Here is a 22,770-nt window from a genome sequence, read left to right on the forward strand (position 1 = left end):
AAAAACATCATGCGCTGCTGGACAGACAAAACAAGCAATGGAGGGGTCAGGAGATGGAATATCTGGTTCGTTTCCTCAAGCAAGTCAGTTTAAGTCTTAATATATTATTTTTGGATATGGATAATAAAAAAAGACCACACCAAAATGTATTTTATTTTATAAATCTGACATTTAAAAGTTCAGCAAGTCCAACTCGATGCGATTTAGTCCATTTTTCTCTTAAGTGAATAACATTAAAAAGGAATAAGAAGCATGTTGTTTAGTGTTGCACTCATTTTATTGATCAGTGGTTAAAAGTCATCCAAATCTCAAGGCACAGTGCCCCCTTTGAGATCTGTTTTGTGCAGTTTGATCAGAAAATAATTAAGAACATAAAAAAAACAACAACTTGGACGAATTTCTCTGGTCCACTTTTTGCAATCAATTTAAAAACAAAATAATACAAATTATCATGTACCACGTAAAAGAGTTTGAGAAAGAAGTGCATCAAAGAAGAACTTCTAACAACCGCATTTTTAAAGGATGTCATCCTTTATGAGCCTCATTCTCACCGTCCTTCCGAAGGTTACTCTATAGAAAACTTTAATTTTTTTTAAATATACAACTGTTTTTGGCATCTATTTGAAAAACATTGCAAAGCAGTAAAGCACAGCACATTATAAATAAGACAGCACTGTTAACTCTGCATAATTACGTTGCAGATGGGTAATTGAAGTTTGATGTGCAGCACTTTAATCCAAACTTAATTAATTAATCAAATCTATTTATTATCCAAAACATTGTTCTAGATGTTTTACAGATGAACAAAAAAAGGATTCAAGGCCATCCACTCACCCAGTAGCAATTATGTGGATTTAATAAGACATCAGTGACTGCGTTTTGTTTATTTCTTTGATTTCTTTAAAGTACCAATTTCAAAAAGAAAAAAAAAGTTTAAAAAAAACTGCAACTGATTAAAAAATTTGCTATACATTTTTATTTACATCTGAGCTGCCAAAAAGTATAAAAGTATCAATATTCACACGAGTCTATACAATAATCCTTAATCAGTAGGTCCAAAAACTCCTGCTTTTATGTTTGCCCAAAATGTAAAAAGTATTCACCCAGTGTTTTAAAAATAGATATAGAACAAATATATAATTTACATTTACGAAGGTTTGACCATATTATAAAGACTTATAATAGTGCAACTACCGTATGTATGTTTTTAAAAAGAGGCATTTAAAAAAAGTTTAAAATCTTTAAATATCTTTTTAAAAAAGGAGCATCTCTCTGCAGATTATTGCTGCGGACATTAATTAAAAAGAGGAAGGCACGGCGGCCCTGGTAGACTGAGTCAAACACGTTTTACAAAGGACTGGAGGTGGAGTAAAGTTACAGGGGTCCCAGGGTTTAATCGGGAGGGGTAGGTCACATCGGGGTTCCAAGGTAAACAGAAAAAAGGGAGGGGGGGCTGCGGGGTTGTGCGGGACGACACGGCGAGACACGAGAGGTAAAAAACATTTCTGAGGTAAAGGTCACACAGATGTGGTCACTCTGTCTGCTGCGTTATTGACCTCGTTTTTGTTGGAGTCCAGGCCTTTGGCAGCGTTCAGGTCGTTGCGGAGGTTCTCGGCCGCTTTCTTCATCGTCTTCAGCTCACCGGGGTGAGGTGTGGCCCGTCTGAGTAGTGTTCCCTGGATGAAGGAAAAAGATTTTAATAAGTGGTTCATTTCTTCGATCTGCTGAAGAAATGGTTTACTTCTGTTGTAAGTGTTGAGCTTATAACAAGATGGTTAAAGGCTACCTTATAACGGAGTAGCATCACAAAAAGACTAAATAAGCATTTTACTTGCAAGTAGCAAAATGTAACAGAGCACTGTTGGATCAAATTAGCTTGTTTGCAAGAACTTGACTACATTTTGAGGTTGTTTTAATTACAGTCAAATTGTCGAGGGAAGAAACTTTATAAGTGTGGTCCAGACTGAATATCTCAAACACTGTAATACGCATTTTCATTTCACATTAAATATTTGGGGAGACATGTATGGTCAGCAGAGGATGAAGCTGACATTGGTGATCCCATGACATTTCCCTGAGGAACACCTGCAGGTTGATATCAGAGTGAAATATCACTAAAATCACCAACTACTGGATGGATTGCTGTGAAATTTGCCCTCGAGTTTGCCGGTCTCACCTTTTCGTCATCCTCCTCCTCATCATCATCATCCAGAAAGTGAATGGCACTGATCCTGTTCGTGGCCTTGTTGTCCCACGTGTCATCTGCCATGTCATTCACCAGGCTTTCCAGGGCTCCGAAGCGAGCAAGATTATCAGAGCCTGTTTTTTTTTTTTTTTTTTAAAGACAAACACAATTTGTGTTACTGGAATCCATGCTCACATCAAAATGCTCAGACGGATTTATAAGCGTGCGATCCGAAGTGAATATTTCAGCAGATTCAAATCAATATGGTTGTTATGAATGCTTCTCCGCAATTTGCAAACTCAAGAAATTAAATCTGCCACATAACCCAGCATTCATAAGAGAGAGCCTGAAACTGCCAGATCACAGTTTCAAATCCCAGCTTAGTCACTGGCTTACAGCAATGCAATCTTCCCCGCCCCCAACCTCAGCCTCAGCCTCCCTTGTCTGATCTCCGCCAGTCTTACATCCGCACCTCTACCACGAGTGATGGCACGTCACAAAAACGAATGAATAGATTTAATTTTGGGAGAAACTAACATCTTTTAAAATACAATTCCAAGCAAGGAACTAATATTTTTGCAGTGACTCCAAACAGATTTATGGGCAAAGCTCTGGAAAAGAAAAAAGAATTACAATTAACGGTTGTATCAGGCAGAGATAGAGCCACCCCTCAGCTGCATCTCTACACCCAGTGGGCAAGCTTTTAATGGCAACAGGCCAGCCGCTGCTGCTAAGCCTCTTTAGCTGTCCAATCCACCGCATTTCTGAAAAACATAACCAAGGAGGGCCTCAAGGGACGGGAGAGGCACTGATCTGTTATAGGCTGTGATCCCTTACAGGACCTCATAATCGACAGATACTGCAGGGAAGGATCAGAGGGCACAGAACACACTGTGCTTCCCCGAGCAGATCATGCGATATTGTCATCAAAGCTGCAAGGCAGTAAATACTTGGAGACGATGCAAGAACTGATGAATATTACTCAACTATCTCAGAGTTGGCACCGAGTCATTTCACTAAGAAGAAGAACGACACTTAAGGAGCATGAAGACGCTGCTCTACGGACAAATAGATGCAAAGTAACACTGTTCAGAGTTCATGTCTTCATACAGCCACTGCTGATCATACCAATAATAAATGAATGATATTTTTAAGATAAGGATTATCTAGGCATCGGCTATATGAAACACATTACCTTTGTTGTCTGGCTCACATGGCTGTTGAGGCAGCAGCACGCAAGTGAGCACCTTCTCGCCTGATTCTGGATCCTGGTCGGTCTGAAAGGTGAGGAGAGGCTGCGACTGGTTCTCTGACATCCATAAGGCCTTCAGTCGTAGCGAAGTCAGTGACAGAGGCAAGTGGATGAGCCTGAAAAAAACCGATGTAAATCACTAACTGGCTCACGTCACGTGGGATATTAAAAATAACACAAGATTGTTTTGACAATGTGGAGCAGGGAAAACACTCTCCAGACACAGAGGTGAACATGTCTGCGTGTGACTAAAGCAGCAGGCATCGCTGCAGATTCCTCTGAAGACAAAGCTTGGATCAAAACAGGTTGTAGCTGAGAAACGAAGCCAAAACAACCTCTGACATACTGTGAGTAATAATGATCATAAACAAAGATAATCTGTAGGCATCAGAGGGTAGAAAATGAGTGTATCATCAAGTATGCTAACAAATATTGTCATGTTTCGGTATCGTGTCTTTATCATACTTATAAACCACAAAGTTGTGATATGAACGTGTTGTCCGTACCTATTTCCAGAGACGTCTAGCACGTGCAATTCTGTGGCTTGTGACAGTTCTGACGGTATCCTCACCAGCCTGTTCTCTCGTACGCAGAAGACATTCAGACCGCTGCAGCCCCCGATCTAAGTAACGGGAGACACAACATGATCAGGCTGCACGTCAGACTGTGTGCAGATGTCCTGTGAAACCTAAAAACATATTGATGTTTGGAAGTAAAAACTGCAAGTTTATAAATCTGTCTTTTTAACAAAGCCAGGACCAAAGAAACCAGCGTAAATCTCGTAGACTTTGTTCCAGAATTAGAGATCTCAATGGAAGACCAGTTAAATATCAATGGGTTGTGACAGAGGGACCTAAAATTAGGAACAATCAGCTTAGTAGCCCAACAATGAGGAGACTTGGTGGGACTGCAGTTGTAATCGTACCAGTTAAAGAGGTCCATCTTGTTAAAAGGAGTGAGTTAATCCCATCATCTACACAAGTTATTATGAAAGCAGCTTATTGCATTCACAGAGTCATCAGTAAACAAAGCGTGAACAAATCAACAATCAATAGAAACCATAAAACTGGGCCAATGGTCAAGTAGCTGAGAAATGCATGAATCAATACTTGGGCCATGGTTACGCTGTAAATGCTAGAGATGTCATGGCAATGCTGGTTGGAGAAAACGGTGACGCCATGGGTTCATTATCTAAGCAAACTGTTATTTTTCTACCAACGCTGCAGACTTTGCATCATTAAGACAGAGGGGCATTGTACAGCGTCTGAAGAAGCCTTTTCAGACGGCGCTTTAAACCAGGCGGGCCTTCACTTAAACAGACAAGAGGTTTAGAAAAGAATGTCACATCCAAACACAACGGGTTCACTCAGACAGAGCTGGACAAACCAGAGGACTGAGTGGTAAACGTGAAGTGAGAGAGCTCGACGAGTCAGAGTATTGTTGATCCAAACGTGAAGGAGCTTTAGACAGTTTTACCAAATGAAAATCTCAACAGTCGCATTAAAGAATTGCATAACAACAAATGCGGTCTAACTTAACAGCATTGTGTCAAACGTGCTCAAAACAGATTTCATTTGATTGAAGAATAAAATCACAGGTTGGTAATAACTTAAATGTTATCTTGCAGGTCAGAACGGCAGATTCGAACCATCAATTTAGACGTGCATTCCAATCTAAACTCCGCCCCCCTTCACCCCAAAAAGTAGCAGCCAGGGGCTGTTTAGACCTGAAGATGTAGAACATGTCCATGTGTGCCATCTACAGGCAAACAGAGTAACAGCTTCTGCAAGTGACACTCAATTGTGTCACCTGTAGGTGGTGTCACAGCTTTTTATTCTTAATTAATTGTGGTTTTGGTTCATATGTATGTATTAAGGTTTAACATTATATATACCAAACTTACACAGCTTTCTTTCCGTTATATAATAATCTTTTTTTTTTAATTAATTTTAGGTCGGTCCTCTTTTTAGCATGTTTAGCAAAGTATTTTGAGTATTTGTGAGTGCTTATAACTATAATTGTAAAGTGCATTATGAGTATGTTTAAAATGCATTACAGACATGGACATTATAGAAAGTGCTATCTGTATTTCTTCAAGGGAATAAACCCAATGTTTTGGTATTTGCAACAATTGACCTCTAAAATTCTAAATCAATGATGTTCGTTGTTATTTAAAAGCTTACCTCCTTAGGTAACGACGTTAGCTGGTTTCTGTCACAGTTGAAGTTGGAAAGTCGCTTTAATTTCCCAACACTCCTCGGCAAACTCTGCAATAAATGAACCAAAACAATGAGGATACACTGGCAGCTTAACCATCACAAAGGCACAATAAGGAGTATTTCCTCCTCTCATTTGTCGCTTCACATTATCTTTAGAACAACTTATTGAACGGTTTGTCTCATTTGCAAATGTATCCAAAAGGACAACACAGACAACCGATCCATCCATGTGTCACCGGTACAGTGGAGCGCTCTCACACACGGAGACAAAAGGTGACGTGTTGCTCACACAGTCGGTTCATTTATTAACACACAAAAACACACTAGTAAGAGCAGCCACTTATGCATGGCCTGAATGTGGCTCTCTGTGGCTTCACTCAGTGAGAGTGCACAAATAAACGCATATATAACACTTTTAGTCTTTATCCTTTCCTTATATGGTTATGTGATCTGTTGCTGCTTTCATATCAATTGTATTTATGCCACATTTACATAGAAACAGATAATGGAAATTAACTATATATAGTTATATATGTACTAATCCCATAGTGGTTTCTTTAAATGTAAAAAGACATTAAGACAGTTGCCAACCCACCTGTAGCTGGTTCTCGGTGAGCACAAGTTCAGTAAGGCTTTCACAGTTACCAATGCTCTCTGGGAGATAAGTTAGCCGATTCTGATCAGCTTTCAATATAGAAAGTTTACGTAGTTTTCCTGCAGAGAAAGACAAATATGTATTAATAACAATAAACCTTACATTAATTAGCAGACTGGGGTTTCATATATGAACATGCCAACAAGTCGTTGTGAAAAAATCTTTATTTTCCCATATGTGATAATTACACAATGAAGAGAAATAACCTTTTAGATAAAATAGTTAAAACATACACGAGACAACCATTATACCATGCTAATAAAGAGCTGTGTGGATTCACAGGCTTACCAATGCTTTCTGGTAGAGCATCGATGAGGTTCTGAGACACCAGCAGGTCTGTGAGTGACACCAGGCCGCCCAACTCCTCTGGAAGTCGCTCCATTTTGTTTTCTGAGACATCCAGACACAACAGGCTTCTTATACTGCCCATCTCCTAGAGTGCAGAGCAGAGACTTATGATAAATACAAAGATACCACCACATGGCAGCAAATACAGTCTAAGAAAGTAGAGTAGAATCAATGTCGTCTATGCATTTTGAAACACTTAATCACAGGAGTCGGGCCACGACATAAGATATAGTTGCAGACTCTGGTAATGTTAACATCTCTTTAAAAGGGGATTTAAATGTCTATTCAGAGGAGTCAATTGACATTTTAGGTTTTGGCCAACACAACTAAAAGGCAAAAAATTGTATTATAAATAACTAATGTTATTATATTATATTCTCTAATGAACACAGAAACAATTAAAGATTTTCAAATACAAGGAACAAATTGATAATCTTACTGAGGGTATTTCAGCCAACTGGTTTCCATCCAGCCACAGGTCCTTTAAGCTGACAAGGCAGCCTATTGACTCTGGCTGTGTGGGAGGAAGAAATGTAGGGATTCAAAGAGTGAGAGACAGGAAAATAGAAGAGAAAACAAAACATGCAAAATACTTTACTTCTTTCCCCTTTAATTCAAATTCTAAATAATTAAGTTCACTGTACACATGATGAACTAAAAATAAAAAATAAAACACACGCAGAGCCATTTCTCGCCCGCCTGACGTTGCTTCATTTGTCAGTAAATCATTCACCGTCAGAGTCCGACCGCTCTCATAAGATTACAACTTAAAACCAAGGCTCATGGCAGATGGCCATCCTCCCATCTGGGTGATAAGAGGTGAAAGCTGTTCTCGAGGGATGCTAATCTACTCGTGACAAGAAGAAGGAAATGGGGAAAAGTTTCTTTCTGCTCATTTTGTCAACCATGTGGCATTCTTCAGAATAAACAAGTCGCCCAGCATCCAGAAATAATTAAAAAACATACCAAACTGTATAGTTCGTTATTTCCTAGGTCGAGCTCTTCGAGTCTATGAAGCATAGATAGTGACCTGTGGGCGACACATGCAAGGACAGGTCAGATGGAAATACAGTCAAAATAAAATATGCAGAGGCTGCATGTTCTATAACTTATTAACCTCTGTTAAGACGACAAGGTTGCTCCTCGACATGGAAATACACAGCGTCTCTTACAACAAAACATGTCGACATAGACATGCGGTTGGTTGACTACTCACTCTGGCAGGAACGTCAGCAGGTTTTCTCGGAGTTCTAGCGATATCAAATTGGAAAGGCTGCAATGACGAAAAGAGAGATGATTACACGTTTCGGAAACGAACTGTAGTTGTTATACATCTTCTTCTCATGTCGCCACAACACAGATAATAATTATACACGATGTTTCTAAACAACAAAGAGTTTTAAATGAAAGCTTAAAAAAAATGATAGTATGGTGTCTCCTTGCAATCAGATATTTGAGAACAGGAAGTATTTTGGAGGCGTGTCAGCCTTATCAGGGTCATAAAATTGCAGTTGCATAAACAATCACTCCTTTACATGAAGTACTGGGTTATCTTCTTGCGTTGGTGTACTGAACATGTACCCAATTAATGGCGGCTTGTACGACGACAAACGAGCACAGTACAAAGTCTGTCTTGTTTATCAGAACCTAAAGAACCAGACTAAATAACTCGTTGGCTGTGCCAAATGAATAGAACATCATTTTGTAGGTGTGTTTGAACTGGTTCCTACAGGCTAACCCTCAAATGAGATGAGAAGAAAGCCAACGGCTATTTCAGCTCCTGTTTTTTCAGGAGCTGAAATCTCAGGAGATAAACCACTGATGTCATTTCACCCTGTGAACGTTAATCTTATCCACTTCTAAAAAAGCCAAACCATGGTTTTCATTACCTTCTTCCCTCGACGGAGAGCAGGCCTTAAGTCACTGTGTTATGTAAGATAGATATGGGACATATGTAGGGCACATGCCGTACCATGAGGAAAAGGGTGTTGGGAGATCTCTTTAACTCAAGCTGACCTTGCTGGTAGGAAAGTTGTATATCTCATAAAAGGTAACCCGGTTCAGTTTGTAGCCGTTTCCATGGCAAAAACAAAGAAAAACATGAATCGTATGATAAAGTGCTGTTACAGCCAACTAGGTAGTCTACAAATTCATATTTCTGAGCTTTTTAGGAGGACATTGAAATACAATCTGTCCATGAAAAACACTGTGTTGCTAGGAAACAAGTGGGTATTATTGAAGACCTTTCCAATGCAACATTCAGTTTAAAGCAAGCAAGCAAACATTTTTAGCCCTCATTGACGTTGGTTTTACTATTTTTTGGTTTGGTTCAACATTTTGCAGAATCTGTTACAACTATGGAAATATGTAGAACATGCATCTATAATCCATTACAGTATGGATCTCCATCAGAAAATCCATCTGGTGTTTTGTGTCTTGCATGAAATCTTATTTAGGTCCATCATTTTACTAAATACTGTACGTCCGGATCATCAGATTTACGCTAAGCCTTAAAAGCACGTCTATACCTAGCAGAGTATCATTTCACAAGTTCACAATCCTGATTTATGACCACTAAAAGAGCAAAAAGGATCCTTTCTTGAATCACAGTCAAGCTCCCATCCACCAGCCATGCATCATCCCTTAGAGGTTAAGCAGTAATCCTTAATTTATGGCTCCGTGGCAAGCCAAGACGGATCTCTGTTTAGATTATCTCAAAGTCTTTCAGCAGTTATCTAACGGTTAAAATATGCCACCCGAGGCTCTGCCAATAATTATTTTAAATGCACTGCTGGACAACACCAGCACAAGATTCACGATCAGAAAAAGTTACTTTATATAACATGTATTTATTTGTGTTATTGTCTTAGAAATACATCAAATTAACATTGCGTTATGTAGTTGAAAAACAATGCGTCTGACTCTCCCTGCAGTTACATACTAGAAGCTTTCATCAGTCAACTTTCACCATATTATCAGCATTTCTGACCAAAGAGTGATTTCATCCCTTTAAATCCACCCTGAAAGGTTTTAAAATTAAATGCAGTCTCTTGAACTCTGAACTTCTACTAAAAACATCCCTGGTGGCAATTTGACCTAAAAGCACATAGTTCTGTTATTAAATCCAATTATAATTGAGCTCAACAAGAAGGTCGACCTCATAGGAACAAGAATGTTGGCCAGACATGTCTTTTAATTGCAGCAGATTATATGCCATCTCACAACAAACCTTCTGCCTTTTATGAACAAGGACAATTCAGGAAGGAGAGGACACTGACTGACAAAGTATAATGTGGTGTTGGTATGTTTTGCAGTCAGATTTTAGAAGACATTATTAGGGGGGGAAAGGAGAAAATGTTGCCATGCTTAATGTATTAATTGAGCAAATAACTGCTTTGAAAACAACTGAAATTAGTTTTGGTATTTTTCGAGTATTTACTGAATTAAATTGATTTCTAGGTTAAGTGCATGATAATCCTAGCAAGACCATAAAGGCTAAAGCAAAGTGTGAGACTATGAAATGTACAGAGAATAAATGATATGGACCTCAGGCTGCTATGAAACTGTGTGGAAATGTTTTATTGGCATGGTCTTCTTACACTAAATATGTCAAAGCAATGATAATGAAACGGTGCATTTACTTACCTCCCCATGTTTTCTGGAAGGACTTGCAATGAAATATCATTGATGGAAAGGCATGTTAGATTCCGTAGCTCTGGAAAGCTTTCAGGTAACCTGGGAAAAAAAAAAAAAAAAAAAAAAAGAGTCCTCATCCAATTTCAAGCAATAATATCATGACATCCATCCAACAAGCAATCTGCACAGAGAAAAAGTCGTGAGCTTATCTTTTTAAGAACCAAATCAAATTGTTCCCCACATTATGTCCCGACTGCCGATCCTGTTTCACTCCGTTATTGCATCTAATGTTTTAAAACATGAACATCAGGGGTCGAAATATATATCATAACAAAGGGTGTCAAAATATTCCTGTCCAACTCCAGGATCTCCGGCTGTGATTACACTGTGGGACACTTTGTTGGATGCTAATGGACATTTTTACAGTAATGGTTTCATTACACCAAATACCTAAGTGCCCATACTTCATTTCTAAATGGACCGTTCTGCTTGTTCAATACAAACAGACAACTTCCATACTTTCTTTTGAAGAGTTTTTACTTTAAAAACCATTATCCTCTTTAATATTTCAGGCTGGCCACATGGGGCTACTTACAAGCTAGTTGTGGTCACACTTCGATGAACGATGCAGCAGCAATAAAATAATCCATCTCCACTTTTGGTGGCAGCGGTTACGTGTACTTGTAATTGCCTTTGAGCATCCTCCATAATTGTGGGCTGGCAAAAAGGCTACTTCTATTCTAACATTTCAATTCAAAAACATTATCCACAATGAATGGATTCCAAAGATCCTATTGAACTACACTAATTTACAAAGCTCTGAAATCAGACAGGTATTGTGTGTTTCTTAAGTAAGCTATTCACAACTGTCAACAACTGCCCTTCACACAGACACGGACATCTAAATCACAGGTATTTATCATTTCTAATGCTACATTTTTAATTATGATGAGTTAAGAAACACATAAAATGCTTATTTTCCATTTGAATATAAAATGTGAATGTAATTGTATTTTATATACCGGTAGTTAAAAAAGAAAGATTGTGTCTTATATATTCGCTTCAATTGTTAATGATTGGCAACAATGTGACATCACATCCCTGCTAAACCACAATGGGAACTAGACCTTTACTATCAACCTGCTAAAGTAGGACTGACGAAAGAGTGGATAATTAGGCTAATTCTGTGGAAAAAGAGTGTTGTGTCGAGTGTGTGTGTGTGTGTGTGTGTGTGTGTGTGTGTGTGTGTGCACTTTAGAGGTATTGATCACCGATGCCTTTGTAATACTATTCACTGTTGCCTCTACACTATACTGCAGAGCAATATGTGGTTTAGTCCCTGCTGAGGTGCAAATTAGGTTCTGTGTCCTCCACACAATAAAAAGCTTATTATGCACAATCTGCACCATGTCAAGGAGAGTGTGTGAGTGTTTCTAACAGCTGGGGATTTAAAAAAAAAAACACACAGTGCAGACAATACAAATAGAAATTCCTCTCCATGACAAAGATGTGTCTCTTTTATAAATCTACTTAAGATGTACTCCTGGCTTTTCTTATTTAAACCTTCTTTTTTTTAAGGATCTGTTCATAGCGAAAGATCAATAAGTATCAAGCATCAAAATCAGCATGAAATAAACAATGTACATACTTTTTATGTATTAAATATGATTAAGTCTATTATAGGTCATTTGCTTTCCTTGCTGAAAAGTAAAAACAACATAATCTGGAGGACTACCTTGTCAATGGATTTCCGCTGAAATCTGCCACTTGGAGGGCTTTGCAGTATGAAATACTCTCTGGAATTTCCATAATATCTGAATAAGAGAAAAGACACTGGTCACAACATGTCTCAATCACAAATAAGTAAACAATACAATCAGCATTAGTTAAATAATACATGTCAAATAATATTAAATACAGTCACTTTAAGTACAAGTGATAAACAACAAAAATATGGTAATATTAGTGTAGATATTAATACAAAATTGATATTTAGTGGTAAAACTAATGTAGAACACAGCTATTTTATTAGTCATGTTAACCAGGGCTCACTCTTAAAATAACGCATTCAATTGTGACAAAAAACAAATAAGATGTACCGTTGTTTAAAACACTTCCACTTCATTAGAACTCAATACAAACAGCACTTTGTGTGTTAAATGTCAGTTTGTATTTTTTTTTTTTTTTTTACTTCTGAATTTGGTTTCGGTCCTCACCTCAACAGGTGAACCGTCAACAGCCGAGTCTGTTGCAGGACAAACCTCACCAGTGTATCTAAAGGAGTATATCCGCATCTATACAAATGACTTCGGAGGTTCAGGCTCAATGCAAACCAGCAAACCTTAAGTCCGTTTGTTGTATCGGGTTCACTAAGAAGGAGTAAATCTGCCAATGCAATTAATTCGCTGAGCTTGTTCAACTGTAAACATATTTTCTTGCAGATATTCAGAAAATGCACAAACAATAATGTAATTTGTAACAATTGGCTATGTGCTAGAACATCCTAGTTTACTTTTGTCCTGGCTTCTTACCATTTCGAGAGACATCCAGTTCGACCAGCTGCATGAAGTTGGCTATCTCTGGTGGAAGTCTCTGAATCTCGTTGTCGCTCAGGCCAAGTTTTCTTAGTTTCACAAGCTGGAAAAATGGCTGAAAGTTGAAATGAAACACATATTCAGTAAAAGCTTCAAAGGGTTTGACATGTTAGACAACAATGGTGCATACTGGACTTATGTTACATACTTGTCACAAAGTTAAACTTTAAGTGCAACAGAAACACAATCTCACATCATTTTTACTATTAACTATGTTAAGGATGCAGAATCACGCCTTGTTAGCATCTTCAGAGATAACAGCGATTCAGCGCATTATTTTCTTTACAGCGTTTTGAAATCATTCTAGGTGATATGACCTCTGCTCAGGGTGACATTGAGTGGGGCTGTTATGGGAATCACATGAGGTCACCACTATGTGGAAAAGACAGGTGAAAGGTGTAAGTTGTCTCCAGTTCTAACAGGAACAACAGAACCTGTGGAGAAGAACCATGTGTAAGACGGGGCTTCAGTTGTCCTCAATGTCATGACATTATAGCAACAATATTATCATAACTGCAGGGCTGCTCTTAACGGATGACTAACTACTGTATGTTTGTTCATAGATGACATTTCCATGTGTCCCAGTAGAAAAAGCACAAGTGGATATAATAAAATGAATTATGAAATCCAATTTACCTTCAGGATTATTTTATTGTGCACGCTGGCTCACTGGGACATTACTAACGTCATTAGTAACACCTTTGTTTTTCGAGTCATGTCTGAGTAAAGACGTTATGAACTGGATTGGCATTATTTATGCCCAGCCTCAAGCACCAATTATTAGTCACTCTTTTAAATTTTCACCCTGGGTTGTTTCATATCTTTTCAATTTCCCTACTGAGGTTCTAGCAAGGCCATGACAGCGAGCCAAGATAATAACCCTAATTCAAATTCAGAACACAGTCAACACTATATCTCTATTTGCAGATGATATAACAATATCTTTGTCGCGCCCCAAAGCAAACACCCCAGTACTATTACACTTTAATAGATACTTTTGGAAGCTAACACACCACGCCTTTAAGATCGCAGGGGACCAATTCAAAGCGTGAGGCATAATTCCTGCACGAGTGCAAGCAACACTTTTGATCAACAAATGGTCAGGATATCCAAAAAACATACATGGAAGTATAGAGCAGAAGGAGGCTTTGATCTATCCCAATTTAAAATTATACTACTGAGCAGCCAATCTGAATGTTCTAATGTTTCGGCACAGATGTCTGCTGATAGGCCACTATCATGAGAACAGACCATGGTTTTATTGCCACTATAATATACTGGACAGCAGTCTTCATCATGTACCTGCCACTATAATATACTGGACAGCAGTCTTCATCATGTACCCGCCACTATAATGTACTGGACAGCAGTCTTCATCATGTACCCGCCACTATAATATTATATTATTAGTTTTAGTAGTATGTATATTATATAAATGCCAGACATGTCATAGTAACATTCTAATTGGTTCACAGACTCCCATCAAAAATCTCTACCTTATGTGATAAGTGTTAACCTGGAGCACTAACTCATCAGCTCTGGTCCTGCCCAAAGTTAAATTCCTTCTGGACTCTCATATCCAACGACATATCAAAGGTTTTTAATAAAGCCCTCGCACCAGACCCTCTACTTGCTATCTTTGGATCAGCAGCAGCTAATCCTTCCATTAATAAATATGAGGTACAAGCCATTTCCGTCTGTCCACTGCTTTATCTTGCAGTAGTGGAAGTCAGAGCTCGGGGATCTGGGGGATGTGCTTCAAAACGGAGAGACTTTGACTAACAGACATCGTCCTCCTAAACATCTTCCTCCCAACACTATTATTTCATTTTTATGTATAAGTCTATTTTTGAAAATTATAAATAAACAAAGTTATGATGATGAGTACAACGATGGAGGCCAGTCTGCAGCCTCAACATGCTGTCTTTTATTTCCCCTCTACTTCCAAGTCTTTGCTCCATTTGTATAAAATGAAATATATAATAAGCCTTTTTTATTTTAAGAATTACAATAAGAAGGTCAAATCTCACTATTTTTATTCAGCAGGCTTTTACCATGAATGTCTGACAACAGGTTTTTACTTTTTGTCTCCTTGTTAAAAGTCGTTGTCCGAGTTCTCCTACAGACTTCTTTCCTCTCAGCTGTGGTTTTCTGACAATGTAAGATGAATGCAAGGCCTCAGACAGTCATACACAACTCATAAAAACTGTTTGGAGAGGTCATGATCACAGGTTGCCACTCAGAAGTACAAAGAGCTGTCTCTGTTGGTCGACTGATGTGAAAGAAAGATCCGGCTGGCACACTTATTTAAAAGCAATTACAATAAGCACATACTTGACGCCCTAGAACAAGAGCGGGCAGAGCCTTGCATGTGTGGTGATAAAGCAGGTCGCAATGCTGCCTCAGGTTGCCTTAATGTTTTGGAGTGAAAAGAAAGGAAAAAAAACAGACTCATTTCCCCTCTGGCATTTGTATTTTCCCTGCTATTGCTGGTTAAAAGGCACGGTCACTCATCCATGAATGTAGTTGCTAAAAAAAATTCAATTTCTCATTCAATGAGTCACTTAAATTGACTAATAAATGTGTTCTGCGCTGTATATTTTCACCTAAATATGGCTAAATAAACAACTTTGTTTTCTATTGTTATGCACAGCCCCATTGCACTTGTTGCACAAGGAATGCAGCAATGCAACACAATGGCTGGATTTTCCCAAACAGACACGTGGATGAAGTTGAGCTTTGTACTTTCCCATAACTTTGATATCCTCTTTTAGGCTGTAAAAACACGTCTCCATTGGAATCCATTGCAACCAACATGACTTCAAGCCGCAACAGCTTTTTTCAACCTTCTGCTTAACACTCAAAATGTTTAGGTGGCGTATGGACCTTCGTTGACATTGTCAGAGTTTTATGGCTTTCCAAACTGCTAGGGGAACACTTTATAGGCTTGAGCAAAAATGTGCCTTTATTTTTAGAGGAAACCAGACGAGAGTTCCCCTTTGGTTCCTCTGTATTGGTTGCTTACTGTCCTGGGTTGTCGTATGCTAAGGCATGTAATGTGTTTTGTCGTGTGGTTGCAGGATCTAAACAAGGCTATGAACTGAAAGCTTTGCTGTTAGAAAGATATATCTGTATGGCTAGTGCACAGACAAACCCTCATAGCTCATTATTGTAAAATTAGCCTCACCACTTCTACCAGCCTTGGTGATTTCTGATTAATTCTTAATGATTGTGCCACTTCCGATAATATTTAACTCTACCTCCCTCCATTGTAGATCCATTGTCCTCCTTTTCCGGAGGGGGGAAAAGCATAATTACCTGCACAATCTGATCCCAGCTTGTGTCAGATAGATCTAAATGCAATCTGTAAGTCTGTCTTACGATCGGGTTGCTCATTATGTGAAGACCACATCCAGAATGATACATGTCACATTTTAATAATGTGTGCACAATAAATAAGGACCAAGAGTCCAAAAGTCAAACTCCACCCTATTATGAAATGCACGTCATTCCAAGGTCTTAAGTCAGTTCAAACAGCCTCTAATCCATCCGTTCATCGAGTCAACAAACCCGTACTCCTACAAGTACTGCCTGTTTGTCTGAGCTTTTGCATCCTAAGCACCTTGATTTCACTTACTTACAAAAGCACATGTCTCTCAATCTCATGTGTACAGCTCAAAGATTTGTCTCTTGATATCATCAATGGGAGTCTTGGCTTGTACAGACTTGTTCATGTTCAGATAACCTGAACTGTGGTAGACCAGGCAAATAATACATTTATATTACAGACGGGTTTCCTGCTCTCAGACTTCCTTAGCTATCACAGCCAGAAGCAACCTCAGGTGAGCCCACTCTGAAACCTTCCTGCTTTTGTTTGGTTTTTGTCCAACTTTGATAATAAATGAATAAAGACAATCATAGCCGTAACAAAGAGCAATACGCAATTAATTCTGTATTATCAGTCTAGTCACAAATTGTCCTTGTGCGTCGAGCAGTCTACTGACAGCAAACCTGTTCATCCTGTTGCGTTCAGCGCCACACCTCAATCATCCATGTGTGACACGCAAAAACAAAACAGACTGAGCAAAGACCACATTAACCATTCTCCCACAGTCAATGTTTGAATCTTCAGCTTCACGGCCAGCACTGTTTGTTAGAGAAGGTTTAGTAACAAAATTCTTACATGACCGAATGAAAAAGTTAGACAAACAGCATTAAAACGTTTTGGGTTTTTGCAAGACCACAACCCTTCATCCACAAAAAGTAAAAGGCATGAGTGTTGACTGCTTCCAAGACTACATGTAGGTTTCATGGTCATATGCGTACAGTATTATGTATCACACAGCAGAGGCCTGAGTTGAAACTGTCTGAACTACATGTCAGAAACTCAACAACTGCACTACCTTCCTGATGGTGCTTCCTTTCTTTCTTGTAGATCACCTGAGAGTTAGTGAGTCACTTTAACCACCAGCTTCCTGCTCATAACACCGCTTGATTTACCACCTCACTTTGTCATAAAACCTGACAGCTTCCCGTCTTCATCACTGCTACTCTACCATCACTGTGTGTGTCATTTTTCAAAAGCTGAAATGTCTGAAATGGGTGATTGTTTTCTCTAACTTACAAATCCAAATATATTCAGTAGCCTATGCTTATTTGGCAAATATTTTGGAAAATTGGAAACGAAATTTTTTAATGAATAAAACAATCAACAAAATGAATAACAAGAAATTGTCTGTCTGTAATTTATTACATGAATAATTGTTTCGACTACAGCCTGAACGCCATTATATCTGGTAATTATATTGCTTGTCTGATTGGATAATATAATAGCTCTATACGGCTGCAAAACTAATAATTATTTCATCATCAATGATGATGAAACAATTAAGCGTTTAGTCTAAAGGAATTTGAAGTAGACATTAGTAGACATTACGGACATGTTAACTGCTCTCAGACTTCCTATTTGACCGTTTAGTCTCAAATCTGTGAAAAATTCCTGTTAAAAACTTCCCACAGACTGAGGAGATGTATTCAAATTGCTTGATGTTCTTTCACCATCAGTCCAAACCCTAAATATATTCAGTTTCTGTTTTCATCACCTATGAAAAAGAAAAGTATAACATCCTCACATTGAGGAGGCTGCAACCACAGAAGGTTTGGCCTTTTTGCTTGAAAAACGACTGAAACACTTGTAAGAGAGATGAAAAGATCATTCAAAGCTCTCCGCCACATCCATAAACACCTCCGTCTTATGGTTTCACCTGAGCTGATAACAGTGGACACTGCATTCATTTCTTAATTGTTCAAACAGGCGACAGCATCTCTAGCGAGCCTTTCTTTCCAGTTGGTTTCTTCGTGCAGTAAGCTGACGACTACAGGTTACAAACCAGAAAGACGGTATGTCTCTTGAGGGTTAGTTGCCTCAGGGAAAATTTGAATGAACTAAGAGACGCAAATTTCAGTTGGCTCATTTGGTCCACTGCCTCAGCACAAACACTACATACAACAATCAAAGAAACAAAAAGGTATGCTACCTGTGCATTGGGTCCACATGACTTGGTCAACAGCTTTTTTTTCCTTTGTAAAACTACTGAAACTAGCTCAAGTTGAACTTGCCTCATCTTGTTACTGTAAAAACACACCTTTTGCTGTTTCGTCTCACCGATAAGACTGCCTTTATGCATGCCTTTATCTGCCTGCTGGTTGAAGTGATTGACTTGAAATATTTCCTCGTGTCTTTGTTACATCATAGCCGCCACAATAATGAGCGGTCAGTGTTTATTCGTTAGGCCACCTCGGAGGCAACTGTGATGAGGCCCACACAGCGAGCACTGAACTGGACTGATACAAAAGGTTTATCCGGTTGGACGTTTCTTGGGTTCACTCAGCAAGCATTGATGACATTAGTTACATGCCAAAGAGCACAATAAACAGTTTCTCTTGTCGCCACCCCTCTGCCCTCTAAACATACTTGGGATATTTCTGAGCTAGGCAAAAAAGATGCCTCAACTGTCACGCAGCCGTGTGTGCTGTCACAATACGAGTACACCTGCCAAACACATCCTTTAGCACAGACAATGAGAAGAGGTTTGCTGTGCTCATTAGGTCACGCCACGTGTGGCCGTTTATGGTTTTATTGGTCTTTATGCAACAATTCACGTCGATGATTCATTGTGACTTTATCAGAAAAACACCAGCACACACAAGTGCATGAGTGAGGCAACAACAAAACACATAATGCGGCCTTTGTTGTTCAGCCAGAATACCTTTTTCCTGCGCTTTTTCTCCAATGGACAAAGTAAGCAGTGTGACCCAGCCACGGGAGGTCGCTCACATTATCCCCGTTCCATCACATTTTCACGGACGTGCCAAACACAAATATTTTTTCAGCTCTCTTTGCTTTACTCTACAGGTCCGATTTCATTTACGTAGAAATCTCAAGGTGCTTCAAGCGCAACAAAATCCCAGTATTGATGATCAATGCTACTTAAACTATTTATAAAGTTGAAGAGCTTATGTAGTTTTGTTTATGGCTGAGGTTGAGCCAAGCATTCTTTAAACTGTAGACAATCATGAATGAAAGAAAGACGTGTCAGGGTCACCAAAGAGTTCATCAATCCAATCAGCTTTATTGACCCACCACATCTTCAGTTATACGAGGTCTCAAGCTTTATTCCCCTAATCTGTCCACTTGTCACAAACAGCTGTAGACTCCATGCATCACCAAACGCACTCCCCGTCTTTGAAGGGTACACCGAGAACACAATTTTCTCAGGCTTAAAATACACTCTCCAGAGCGGAACTGAGGGCGCCTTCTACAATAAAACCAGTTTGGCTGCAAAAGTTAAAGGGGAAAATGCAACAAAACAACAAAAGTCGCTCTTTCACTCGCTGCAGCGACTCCAGGCTACATGTCAGAAAGACACCGCAGGGCCAGACTCAGTTTCAGGGATCGTCAGTTTCGAGCCCTGACAAAGAAATATTACATGGAGCATTTCGTGCCCATGGGAAATAACCTGCAAATCCTTTAACTAGCATCCCACTTAATCCAGAGCACTAGGGTCACAAGTAAGAAGGCCGGGGCTTGCACCAACGCCTGCCAGTAAGTCACACAGAGCAGCCCCTGCAATCCTCCTACATGGTTTCTATTAAAGAAAAACAGAGTGGCGGTGACGAAGCACTTCAATCATCATATGATTCACAATGTGTGTCAGTAAAAGGGTTACAGTCAAGCTTTGCCCGTTGCGACTGACTTGGAACGATTACTTTGCGTACCTATGAATACGGCTCTATGGCGCATAGTGTAGAATGGATTGTTTCATTTCATGCTTAATCACTTTGTCAGTCGTTTGACAAGCAACCAATCAGTAACAGCTTCTTGCATGTCAGGATTTCAGCTGTTTGTCAGAATAACTTGCATTTTGTTGGGTTTTAGATTACGATAAACAACTAGATTAGACTTCTCTAGAAATGTTTAGATTTTGGAGTAGTGTATGGAAATCAAAGCCACGCTACTAACTATATAAATTACTCTTAATTCAGATTGCTCACCTCTACATGGAATAAATAATGCTCTGGAGCACATTGCCCACACAGATTTATCATAAAGATTATGACTTTTTATTGTATTATTATTGTTTAGGGTTCTTCATGTCACATAGAAAGTATGGGAGATAAGAGACAAAGGAACATGGGTGTTTCTGACATCAGCATGGGGGCTCACCTCACCTCCCCAAGCAGGTTTGACAGATCACACATAACACACCAGGGCTCTGCGGTAGGCTGTGAATGCCTGAGACACCTGAGGCACGCAAATAAAAAATGTTTAATGATCAAAACCCCAGACTGTGGCATGTGCGTTTCGTTAACCTGTTGTGGGAGGTGTAGTCCAATGGGGATGGGGGGGGGTATTTCCACCTACGCAGGGTGCCTGCCGTGCTGATCTTGCGTAATTGCTGGCCCGCAGGTCCCACCAGACTCTCACGGGACGCCGGATCAGCTCAGTTAGCAGCGGCTGTGTGTCGGAACCGCTTCAACCGGAGGGACGTCCACGTTAAGCAAAACTCTCCCCCCTCCCCTGGATCTGAAACCTGCCGTTTAAATGTGTGTTGTTCGTCTGCTTACCTTGGGTAAGTCTCGGAGTTGGTTGGCATCCAGCAGCAGCTCCTCCAAACTTCGTCCGTAGCGATAAATCTCATCGGGCACATACAGCAGGGAGCAGTGGCGTTTATCGATCGTCTCAACATGACGGTTGCACCGCCACAGGGGTATACAGTGAAACATCACTGGGGATAAATCTCGTACCCGTGCGATAAACAAACAGCGGCGGGAGGACGGTGCGGGTGAGTGGTGGGGGGGGGGGGGATGCAACAGATTGCTACGGCGGGACAGCGAAATACACCGTCGAACACGGCTGTTAGTGGAAGTTAACAGGCGAGTGAACGGCGAAACTCCAGCAGAAAGTAGAAGCGGCGTTACCGAGCGGACGTCCGTCGGCTCGCGGCGAACATGGGAACGATTCCCCGTCGATGTCTCACTTTGGTTAGTTTGAAGGCACCTGTTTTTTTTTTTTTTTTTGGGTTCCTCGTCTCACGTCGACCTCCGTCGCTTTGAAACCCGCCACTCTTCAGCGCGTATAACACAGGCTACATCTCCGTGTGGAAGAGGGTAGCATTCTCTCGTTTTGTTTTTTTCCGTCTCTCGTCCCGGAGTTAATTTCCTCTCCCGTCCAGTTTCTGACCCGGAACATTCACTCCCTCATTCCAATCCTACGTCATCATCCTGGACGCTCCTCCCCCCTCCCCCGGTCCCTCCTCCGGATAGTCCCGTCCCGCACAGGGCCGCCATGATGGGACACTAAAAATATAAATAAATAAATAAATACAAATAATTTTAACTATGGACCTCGGGTGTGTATTTTACTGACATTACTGTATGCTACTCTTTAAATCCTTGATTGTTGTTCTGGCTTCCATTAAAATCAACCACACCCAGTGATTGTAAACAAGTTTATTAAATCAAAGTTCTGTACAATTCAGAGGAGGCCTGTTTGTTTCTGCTTTATGCTTCTTTTTCCAGCCCACGTAATTTCACATTTTACATCAAAATATGATCAATTATAAAATATGATGCTTGTTAGAAATGTAACTACACAGCAGTATAAATATGTTAATGTATCTGCAGCTTCATCTCTACTATCTGCAACATTAAAATGCTGTTTACACATTCATGCATCTGTATTAATAATAAAAAAAACACAACATAACACTTATTGGGGCAGTTCAGCTATCATGCACTTTATATACTTTAAGTAGGCAACATTTTGCTCACAATACTTCAATACTTTTGTCTTTTTTTCCTTTTTTAAAGTGAAATTTAAACTGTGCTTTCGTTCAAATAAAAAAAAAAAGACGAATATGTAGAGCTGAATAAACCTGTTGGGGACTGAAAGGTAAAAAATTAGCTGCTTGGTACATTTTAATTGCAATTCGTCTCTTTGTATTCTGTACAGTATTTTAAGATGGACATGGCTGTAGGTTTGCTGTGTTGTGATTTAACTCAAACTTAATTTAGGAATATGCCCCACGTAAACACAATATCAGCTGCAATAATTACCGTAAAGCTACATTTTAACGCAGGGACCTTCTTCAAGACAGGTTTTCAAGATTAACATCAGCGAAGATGAGCTTTACTTTGAGTCCAATATCTGATCAGTAAATTAATTAATGAAAAGGTACATCCTGCATGAGTCATAATTCAGGCTTTGAGGTGCAACACATGATGGATGTTTCCTTCATTCTAATTTCACAATGAAAAAAAGGTCAGGTCCAAGGTCAGGGTCAGCTCCCGCCCTCTGGTCCGAGGTCCCCTTGTGGCAG

General features: G+C 39.6%; 1 protein-coding gene across 1 annotated transcript; it reads right to left on the reverse strand.

Annotated features, from left to right (window-relative positions):
- Positions 1–255: 255 nt before the first annotated feature.
- On the reverse strand, positions 256–21,640 carry LOC311020527 (leucine-rich repeat-containing protein 1-like). The gene is made up of 14 exons (XM_084020606.1): positions 21,017–21,640; positions 12,827–12,944; positions 12,031–12,109; positions 10,305–10,394; positions 7,876–7,932; positions 7,626–7,689; positions 7,099–7,173; positions 6,600–6,744; positions 6,252–6,370; positions 5,621–5,704; positions 3,944–4,059; positions 3,381–3,553; positions 2,177–2,319; positions 256–1,676 (listed from the first exon to the last, which is right to left on the reverse strand). Exons 1-14 carry the CDS (start codon positions 21,173–21,175, stop codon positions 1,518–1,520), a joined length of 1,581 nt encoding a protein of 526 aa, XP_083876732.1. The 5' UTR covers positions 21,176–21,640; the 3' UTR covers positions 256–1,517.
- Positions 21,641–22,770: the final 1,130 nt, after the last annotated feature.

Source organism: Eutrigla gurnardus (assembly GCF_963514095.1).
Source record: "Eutrigla gurnardus genome assembly, chromosome: 11".
NCBI classification, from domain to species: Eukaryota; Metazoa; Chordata; class Actinopteri; order Perciformes; family Triglidae; genus Eutrigla; species Eutrigla gurnardus.

Coding starts and splice junctions, on each gene's coding strand:
- LOC311020527 (XM_084020606.1), bottom strand. CDS start 21,175: ATGTTTCACTGTATACCCCTGTGGCGGTGCAACCGTCATGTTGAGACG. Junction 12,110..12,826: donor ACTGGATGTCTCTCGAAATG/GTAAGAAGCCAG, acceptor TCTCTTATTCAG/ATATTATGGAAATTCCAGAG. Junction 2,320..3,380: donor ATGTGAGCCAGACAACAAAG/GTAATGTGTTTC, acceptor AAAAAAAAACAG/GCTCTGATAATCTTGCTCGC.